The sequence below is a fragment of the Micropterus dolomieu genome, linkage group LG06, assembly GCF_021292245.1.
Source record: "Micropterus dolomieu isolate WLL.071019.BEF.003 ecotype Adirondacks linkage group LG06, ASM2129224v1, whole genome shotgun sequence".
In the NCBI taxonomy this organism is placed as follows: domain Eukaryota; kingdom Metazoa; phylum Chordata; class Actinopteri; order Centrarchiformes; family Centrarchidae; genus Micropterus; species Micropterus dolomieu.
The window spans coordinates 23,884,718-23,894,202 of NC_060155.1; the positions used below are offsets into that span (position 1 = coordinate 23,884,718).

The 9,485-nt window shown below is 41.4% G+C and overlaps 1 protein-coding gene across 2 annotated transcripts in view; it reads left to right on the top strand.

Moving 5' to 3' along the window:
* The first annotated feature begins 5,070 nt into the window (after positions 1-5,070).
* The window catches only part of carmil3 (capping protein regulator and myosin 1 linker 3), a 73,731-nt gene continuing 69,316 nt past the window's right edge, over positions 5,071-9,485 (top strand). Inside the window, exons 1-2 of one of the 2 annotated variants that reach the window (XM_046051573.1) lie at positions 5,071-5,298; positions 9,122-9,216. In XM_046051573.1, coding sequence (XP_045907529.1) covers positions 5,241-5,298; positions 9,122-9,216 — 153 coding nt within the window. In that variant the 5' untranslated portion in view covers positions 5,071-5,240. The remainder of the gene's footprint in view (positions 5,299-9,121; positions 9,217-9,485) is intronic. The other variant, XM_046051572.1, reaches the window with a different exon arrangement.

The window sequence follows — 9,485 nt, forward strand, 5'->3', positions numbered from 1 at the left end:
AGTACATTTTTAAAATGCTGTATGTTGCTGTTTATGCTGTTCCTTTTTTACAAAGGTATGTTATTCCAGATGGATACTAGGGGAGAGTGGGGTAAGTTGTCTCGTGTGTAAGTTGTCACACTGCTCATAACTCCAACACTAGACGCTCTATGTTAAAAATCAAATAGCCATTTTTGTGTGACTTCTTTTTCTATTTTCAACTTCCTATTCACATGTAGTCAAGGTCACTCTATTCTGAGGTGAGCAGAATTTTATTATTTTTTTGCTTCAAAACATTTGTAAAACATTTGCACTTTTTAAATTTTATGTATTCCAGCCTTATTAGGTATGAATGTTCAAAATGATAACTTTGCACAAAGTAGAGGAGACAATAAAGTGTATTGTTAAGCTAACCTTGAGATTTAGCCAACATTAGCACACATGTCAGTTTGGGGCAAGTTGTCACATGTGATTACTTGCCCCAGTACAAATAAACACATAGAACATGCTCAAAAAACTATGTGGAATTGTGTAATTACCTCTGACACTAGTATTAAATGATACTGTAAATAGAATATTATACTCTGTAGTTTACAGCAGCAGCCATACGCCTGGACAAGACTGAATTCATGACAGAGTATATACAGTCCTATACCGCAGGCATGTAGTATGTTAGTAGATACAAACAAACACACACACACACACTACATGATCCAGTTTTTAATTTAGTTAGGCAACAAGGGTAATAGCTTGTAATTGCAAGGAGGAATGTGTTTTTGAAGGGAGGAAGAAAATTACCAACAGAAGACAGAGAATGACAGTACACCACCTGACATACATATGTACGTCGTACAAAAATGCACATTGTTGCATTAGTGACTTCATTCTTTCATTTGGTATGGCATTTGTACCATTGTGGTGTATGGTGCTCAGTAAATATTAGGTGGTATGAAAAGTGTGACAACATACCCTGCTCTTCCGTACTCTCACAGATATGTTATGATAATTGGGTGGGTTTGAGGCACTGATGGGCTACTTAGTCTCTTGAAATCTGGCAATATTTATCAAGCTTCTCAGAATTACTCATGAGAAATAAATCTTAAGTGTCAGTCTTTGTGCTGATTCACGACACTTTGCAATGACGATGTAGGCAAGGACCTATCACTGAATGGAATTCCCATTCCCAATTTAAGAAAATTCTCAGATAAATTCACATTAAATGGTGAAATTCCTAAGAGGAGTTTACGTTCAACAGACATTTGTGAATTAAGAAGGGGGGGGGTCGATGAAACGCACGATTTAATCGATCATAATCGATTTAAGAGTTAAACAGTAACCGAGTCACTGCTATCCGGATTATCTATGCCACCTTGTAGGGCAGAATATGTTATTATAGAACAACAGTCTTCTGTTTACATGAAATATAAACCACATTCTGTTGATGGGATAGATGTTTACTGTGTTCAACCAGATGAGGGCAGTGCATCACAGCTCTGCTGCACAGCCAGAAAGCTGTGAGTTACCTCATCACATTCAGCACACCAGGAGAACCCAGGCTGTGGTGAATATTGGGAGGGGTTTGAAAGTCTGCTTTGAAGCATCATCTTGAGTTATTGCTGACATCAAGAGGAACAGTGAGACGGCAGGTGCTAACACACTATCTGCTGGCTGTTATGGTTGCCAGTGTATTATACACTGTTACCTCTCCTCCTCTTGTCTGCCTTTCTGTGTGTGCCTGTGATGTGGATTGTCTCACTTCATCTATGCACAGATGTTGCATTGCCTTGTGTAGATATAGCCTGCCAAATGGCTACCAAATGTCTTTAGAAGTAGGAGCACAAACAGATTTTCAGCTAATGAGTGTTTCCTTTTTTTCACATGCAAGCTTTGTCTGCTTTAAACACATTGCTCCCTGAGTAGAAGTGCCTCTGTAAAAAACCTGTTATTCCAGCATCGCTTGCAGATTCATGCACATACAGTACCTAGACAGACAAGTAATTGAGGGCATATTGAGCATCTCGACTCTTGTCTATGAGATGCTGCATTGATGAATAAATAATGGAACGTCCTTTCAAGTGCACCTTTGAACAGTGCTGAAGTTTTTAACCCGATGAAACCTGGAGACAGCTACAGTCCCTCAGACTATAAACCTCTTATTCTAGCTGTCTTGGCCCTCTGCCTTTCTCCTTCAGCGCCCCCCCATCCCGGCAGATTGCCCCCCACTGGGTCTTCTTTCATCAGAGTGAAGTATCAGTGAGACGCAGACACAAAGGTCTCTCACACATATGGGCAAACATACATGGATGCATGCATGCATATAATGTAGCAGACAATGCACTTTTATAGGGCTTTGAGGGCCAATTTTGGAAAACACACTAGAGACAGCTGCACCCTCCACAACCCATTCATTTGTGTCGTCATAAACACATTTGTCATATTAGGAAATGATGTATGAGAATAAAAGGGTTAAAAATTCTGGTCTAATTTTGGCTGCATCTATGAAAAACAGCTGAACTGTGTTGCATAAGCGATGACAGTGACAAGTAGCAGCCATTCAGATGAGTGGGTGAATCATATATCATTGTTACTTACAGCTTGAGCTTCAACCTGGCCTCCCAGTTCTCCATCCCAAATCCTATCACAGACATGAGTGGTGATCTCACAACTCCGAGGAGAAAGGCACTGAATGAAAATGTTTGATATATGGCCCTATTGCCTCAATGTCCTCACATCATTACAGAAATATTGCCTTGAAAACACATTTATCAGAAGCATCAAATCAACTTTCTGCTCTGACATAATAAAACCATTACTTTTCTGTGAAGAGCTCCGGTTTAAACATTCTTCACAAATAATAATTTATTTTCTGTCCAAAAAAGAAAAAAGCAGACACGGAGGAATACAAGAATCCAGGTGAATGCTTTGACACATGAAAGCATTTCTAACAATCTAATCCTGGATATGTTTTATGTTGAAGATTAAGTTTTTTTGATTTCTTATTCAGGGTAACCATTCTGTTCTTCTGGCAGAAGGATTTTAGGCCATCATGACCAGGTTGTCATTAGTTCAGAAGGAAATAAAAAAGTCAGGTAGTCTGACCTTCATTTGGTGATCACTTACAGCTCCATTAAAGAACTAAGTAAATGAGCTTTATGCTGCTCTCTATACCTGGAACCTTCTGCAATTAGATCTAAAATTGCAAAATGTGGTCTTTTTTTATAATGATCTGCTCTTATGGCTGCTGGTGTTTTGGGATACTTCCGAATCTTGATGTGTTAACAAGACTGAGTTTTATATAAAATACTTTAAAAATTGTCTTGTTTATTTTCATACTTTCAGACACCGGGTGACACAGCCGTTGTCAGCTCGCAACAGGGTTGTTTAAGGCATAATGTGGTTACTTCTAGGATGAGAATATTTTGTGTGATTGTCTTAGAAATTGTATTATTTTGCGATTGTATTTGTTTATTTCTGATTTTGTTGCATATATATTTCATTACATCTGTCTTATGCCCTTTTGCCTGAGTTTCGTTGTTAATGCTGCCTAATCTGGCCAGGACACAGGACCCAGGGCCTAAAAGCAATTTTTAATCTCAATTAGGATTTCCAGGTTAAATAAAATAAAAACATATGGAGGCTGAAAGTGTTCAGTATTACCTGAATGAGTAAAGCATTACAAAATAAATAATCATAGAATACATTAAGTTAAATACAATACAAAACCAATAAAATATGAAATAATTTAATCAAATGGAAAAAAAATATTGTCATGAAATCTTATTTCAGCATTATTTTGATACTGAACATACTACTGGAATTCCCTTTTATTTCAAAATGCTCTTATTCAAAGCTGTTTTTCACCTTTCCAACAATCACATCTGGCTCAGCCTCGCAGCAGGCTAACCTAGCTAGTTTCATTCACCAGCTAGCTGTTGCTTCTAATGCTGGCTCTTTATTTTAATGCCGAGTAATAAATGCAGCTCATAAGCCAACCCAGCTAGCCTTGTTAAGCTAAATTAAAGGAGATGGTATTTATTTACTGCGCAGCTCATGGTTCAGAATTACTTCAGCATTGCTGTTGCTGTTGCTCTAACAAGAGCTAGCTGGCTGGCTAGAATTTGGTAAGAATTGGTGAGCCTGCTAAGACCTTGGCTAGAAAAAAAAAACTTTTGAAAAATAAATTTTGAAATAAAATAATGAAATAAGAATGACCTTTTATAATAATAAATTGAGTTTTAGTAATTCATTAAATTATTTCATGACTAGTTGGTTCATTTGTGTAATTTACTGTAATTAAAAAAATACAATGATTTATTGAGTCACGTCTTATTTATTTATTTAGTTCATATTGAACATTTTAGGGTTAGTAAAAAAAAAAAGAGTGATTCATTTTAACCAAATTACTTTCAAAAGTGTGGATAGATTTACCCACCACTTAGTGTTTCTTGTAAATCAGGGATTACAAGAAATATTCAGGTGTAATGGTTCTTGCTGAACCTTTGTGATAGATTAATTGATTATTGTAATTCTGAGACTTTGTGGTATTCTATATGGATTTAATAACTGGATCTTTGAGTGTCATTGCCTCCAGTCGTAAACAGTATGTTGTTTACTGCTTAAATCTCAGATCTGCTTTCGCTGCTATAGCCAGTCAACCTGGGGTCCTCAAGATATATTTCAAACACTGAGGAGTGTCAATAAAACAGCCTCTGTGCTGTGTAAGTAGCCTACCAGATATCCTGTTTATTAGCAGGCCGAGCCAAGTGAATGACAAGTAGCCAATATCTGGAGTCCTCATCCCTTTCGGTTCAAGAGCATAGGCCTACTGTAAGATGTTACACCTGAGGGACTTTTTTGGGCCCTCTGAATGTAATTCCCTACTTTCAAGCAAATTATAGCAGATTAAACAATAATATATTGAATTCTTCAACAGAATTATGACAGTACAAAGATACAGCCTCTAACCCTTCCACCTCCCACCCTCAATGCAACGCTCTCTCTCTCTCTCTCTCTCTCTCTCTCTCTCTCTCTCTCTCTCTTTCCCCCCTCTGTTTGAGTGCTGAAGTCGGAGGCGTTCTTCTGTTTTCTGCCAGCACCACGGCATCGCATACTTCACATCACACTGTACGGACTGTTGCTGCGCCTGGAGGAGCACCTGCAGGCTCGGAGGGAGGAAAAAACGGGGCGAAGAAGAAGTGCGCCGAGGGGACATTTGAGAGCGGTGGAAGGAGAAGGGGCCGGACCGGCGGGAGGAGCGCACCATGGCCTCAAAGGAGACCACAGCGGCGGGTTTTGTCAACGTCAGCAGAGAGATCACAGGTGAGCTCGGACGTGAGATTTTCGGCGAAGTGTGTTTTAACCTCTCACTGACAAGGAGGACCTGTTTCAGGACGCGCGGGGTTAGTTTGTCTTTACTCCGCTGCTCTTTAAATCTCTCCCGAAAAGAGTTATCACCTCGGGCAAGCACATGAAATGTCTCCCAAGGCGAAACCAGAGTTAATGGCTGTTGAAGATTGTAATCCCATCGATCTCGGAGCGGGAGCGTTTCCTTTCGGATTGATTTGGCATAAAAAGACCTGGCGTGAAATTTATCACGCACAGGAGTCCTGTAATGCTCTGAGTTATTTTTAAGTGCTAACCGTGCGTGTGTGCTTGTTTTGGCTTTGATGTGCATTCATTAGGAGTTTCCATCTCCTTGTTTTCTGTCTGCGTGTGTGCGCGTGGGAGTTATTGTACGACCGGGAGCGCTTTGCGTGCAGCAGGCAGCATGGGTGCAGCCGCACGCAGGCTGAGCCCCTCTCTGCTGGGGAGATTGGACACACACACACACACACACACACACACACCAGTATGTTTAGATCAGAAGGTGTTAAAGGAGGAGGTCTCACTGCTAATTATCCTGAGTTAAATCCCGCTGTTTACCAGCTCAACCTGGTCAAGCCCCGTCTGTCTGACCTGGTGTTAAGAGTCAGGCTGCATTAGGCCACAACACACCTGCCAGTGAAGGACAAGATGGGGAGGGTTTCATGGAGGGTGGGGTGTGAAAAAGGCAGTGAGGATATGGGAATTGGAAAGTGGAAGAGGGGGAGGATTGACCCATTGTGGTTTTTGCTCTTCCCCTTTCCCTCTTCAACCCTTTTGAGGCAGATGCTGAGGTCACACCAGCAGGCCTTGGAGTGTGTGTGGGGGGGGGGTGGTGGACAGACTGTGTTAAAAGGTTTAAGTTATTGGGTCTTACCCAGCTTAATGTCAATAACTCTGTTTGTCTCCGCCTGATCCTTCCTTCGATCTGCTGGTGTGACCCACCGTCCCAGTATCCCTGCACGGTCCTTCCCACATCTGCTGCTTCTCACTCAAGTGTGAGAGCCAACTTCATGGTTCATGCTGAATGTGGAAAGTGAGAATATTGAGTGTGCAGTAGTGAGAGAGTTGGGAGATTGTGACACAGTGGAGCATCGTGACACAGCATGACGTGCTGCATCTCCATCTGGTGGGCTCATTTTTAGCATGGGTGGCCCTGCTTGAAATGTGAATATCGCACAGCTTGCAGGCATATGTGCGTGTTTGCAGTCTGAGGATATAGGCCGACATTGTGTTTGTGAGTAGCAGTTTGTATTACATTGGTTGTTGAGAGAGATGTAAATGGTGGAGGCCTCCGGTGCGGTCCACTGAGCTTTAGCAGGGTCGCGTAGTGTGGTGGAGCAGAGACCCTAAAGATTGCAGCTCTGGATCTTGTGGTCTGTTCCATTGAGATGAGCCGGGCAGCTTCTTTCTTTCTTTCTCTGAGGCTAAAAATAGCCCAGTTATGAGTCCTCTTCAGCTAGAGGTTGTGTGTGTCTGCCTGTCCTCACGTTTGTGTCTTTGTAGCTGTCAAGATGTCTCTGTGACTGTGCGGGTTGCCTTTTTTTAAAGGAACAATCCACAAGTGTATTCCTAACTGAAAATCAAAGAGAAGACACATTGACAGCATCATCAGCATCAATATGGTGATTCTACTGGGATATGGGCACAATTTTTGGATACACAACTATATTAAAAGACCATAGAACTAATTAGGCTGGAAGATTTGAAAAAGAAGATAACTGTCACTGATTCCTTACTATATAAAGGGTCAACTGCTGGTGTCCTAAAAAGTCTTAAATCTCTGATGTCCATCTACTGTCACTGTTTACAGGTAGGTGACAAATTAAGAGAAAACCCTACATAAAGTGTCTTGGTGAGATTATTGGTGACCACAATCCTCCAGAAGAGCTCCTTGGCGTAGCTTGTTTAAAAGAGTACTCCACTGATTCAGCATTGCTTTTAGCATAAGCTCACTCTCTAACTCCACATCCCCAGATTTTTATTTTATTTTGAACCTGTATAGTCTTCTAACTCACGTGACATCCCTTGAGGCATCTTATCAGCTTACACACAGCTCCCTCTGGAGCCACAAGAGCCTTTTAAGGCTTGTGCAGACTACATTTCAGTGTCGGCTGATCGCCGTGCTGTTCAAACTACACAACTTGCCGTCTTGTGACAGGAGTCTTGAACTTCGTTCACACTACGTGACTGATCAGTGACAGGGGGTCACACACCACATGAGCTGACAACAGCTCTGTCACCCGACGCTGGTCTCCAAACCATGTTTTGTCAAGAAACAAGAAGTGAAACAGGAATGATGCGACCCTCCACACGAAAGCTGTTGTTTGTTATAAAGATAACAATTATAAAGACAAATAATCTGGGTGAAAGAATGGATTAGCACATGCAGGTAGCAGGGATCGTCTGAGCTACAGTGAGAGCTGGAGGGGAGTAAAAAGTGTTTTGCAGTGAAAAAGTAGCTGCCTGCTCTGCCAGCTGCCTGCTCTCATTGACTGGATATGGATATCGAGTCAGCCGACTCCTCCAGATATTTGTCGTGCTAGATATCTGGCTGGCGTCTGCGATGTGTCAGCGATGCGTCAGGGAGCCGTTTTGATGAGTCGTTCACACATAACGACTGGCGACCGCCGATTGTTCGCTGATTTACCCCTGATCACAGCGTGATGGTTGCCGAGCTCTTCGACCGGCAAATCGGGCTTAAAATTGTGTAGTTTGAACTAGGCTTTATAAAACTTTTCCCCAGTGGTACTCCCCAAGACCTGTGAACAGACTGATGTGTAAAGTTCCCCTTTAAATGTCTTGAACTCTACTGGATGAGCACTGTTCTTGGTTGATGAAACAATCTCAACTCAAGGGCCGCAAAGGATTATTTTCATTCATCTCATTATTTTTGCAATTTGTTTGGTTTATAAAATGTAAGGAAACGTTCCATGGTCCATGTCTCTTCAAGCTGCTTATTTTGTCCAGTCAACTTTCAAACGTCCAAAGATATTTGGTTTACTATCTAAGAAGTCTAGAAACCCTGTAAATATTTATGCCAGAGGCTGGTGCAAGTAAATTTTTGTTTAAAAAATGACTAGAATGATTAATCAGTCATCAAAATAGTTGCTGATGATTTGCTGTTGATTGACTAAACAATTAACCTTATTGAGCGGGTTGGGATCCACATAAAAAGCTTTTTAGCCGCTGCTGTTAAACAATTCAGTGATTTCACTTTTTACACAGTTGCACTTGGTTGTCGACAGAATTTTGAACACCACAGCAACCCCAAATATTGTGTTATTTATCAGTTTTTGCTAGCAGTTGTTGTTATACACTCATCACTTAAACGACACACACACACACACACACACACACACACACACACACACACACACACACACACACCAGGCCTGTTGTTTTCTGTTCGGCACCTTTCAGTTGTTGTAAAGAGGTAATGTCACTTATTACTAGTAACTTCTAGCTTCCTGTCACAGTTAAGAAGTGATGTGTAGTTATGTCCTCATGTTACTTTACACATAGAGGAAATACCCAATGTTATCCAATCAGTAAGGTCTAAAGGGAGAAAATATGTCCATCCCTAATGCTTCCCCACTTATTTATTCATGTTTTTACTTTAATTTGTCACCCAGCTGTATATTTCAATTTATTTCCGCCGTAAAAGCTTTTTACGGTGTTTCTGAGTGCATCTCGGGGCAGCGCCTTTTATTCTGTTATGTGTTTACATTATGTGATTAGCTCTCCTGTTTTACCCTTTTCCCTCTGCTCTTCTCTCCAGAGAGCATCAGGAAGGTGCTGGACAAGCAAGCCATTAAGTTTGTGCGAGCCATCAAGCAGGACACCAGGGGCGGCAAAACAGAGGACAGGATTCTGGTGAGAGATGCTCCTCACAATCAACCCCAACCCCTCCTCCACAGTCTGCTTTCACACCAGGTCACCTGGAAGAGATATTCTTTAAGAGTGAAAGCGTCCTCACGTGTGAGGTTTTGAATATAGAAGGGAGTGGCGCTGAGCCTTTACAGACAAAACGGAATTTAATAGAAGTTAATTGTGACAAATTGAAAGAGCCATAAGAAGTCACAGATTACGCATCTTGAGACACACAACAGATGCGTTGAAAAGCAGGCTTAAGACAGATGCTG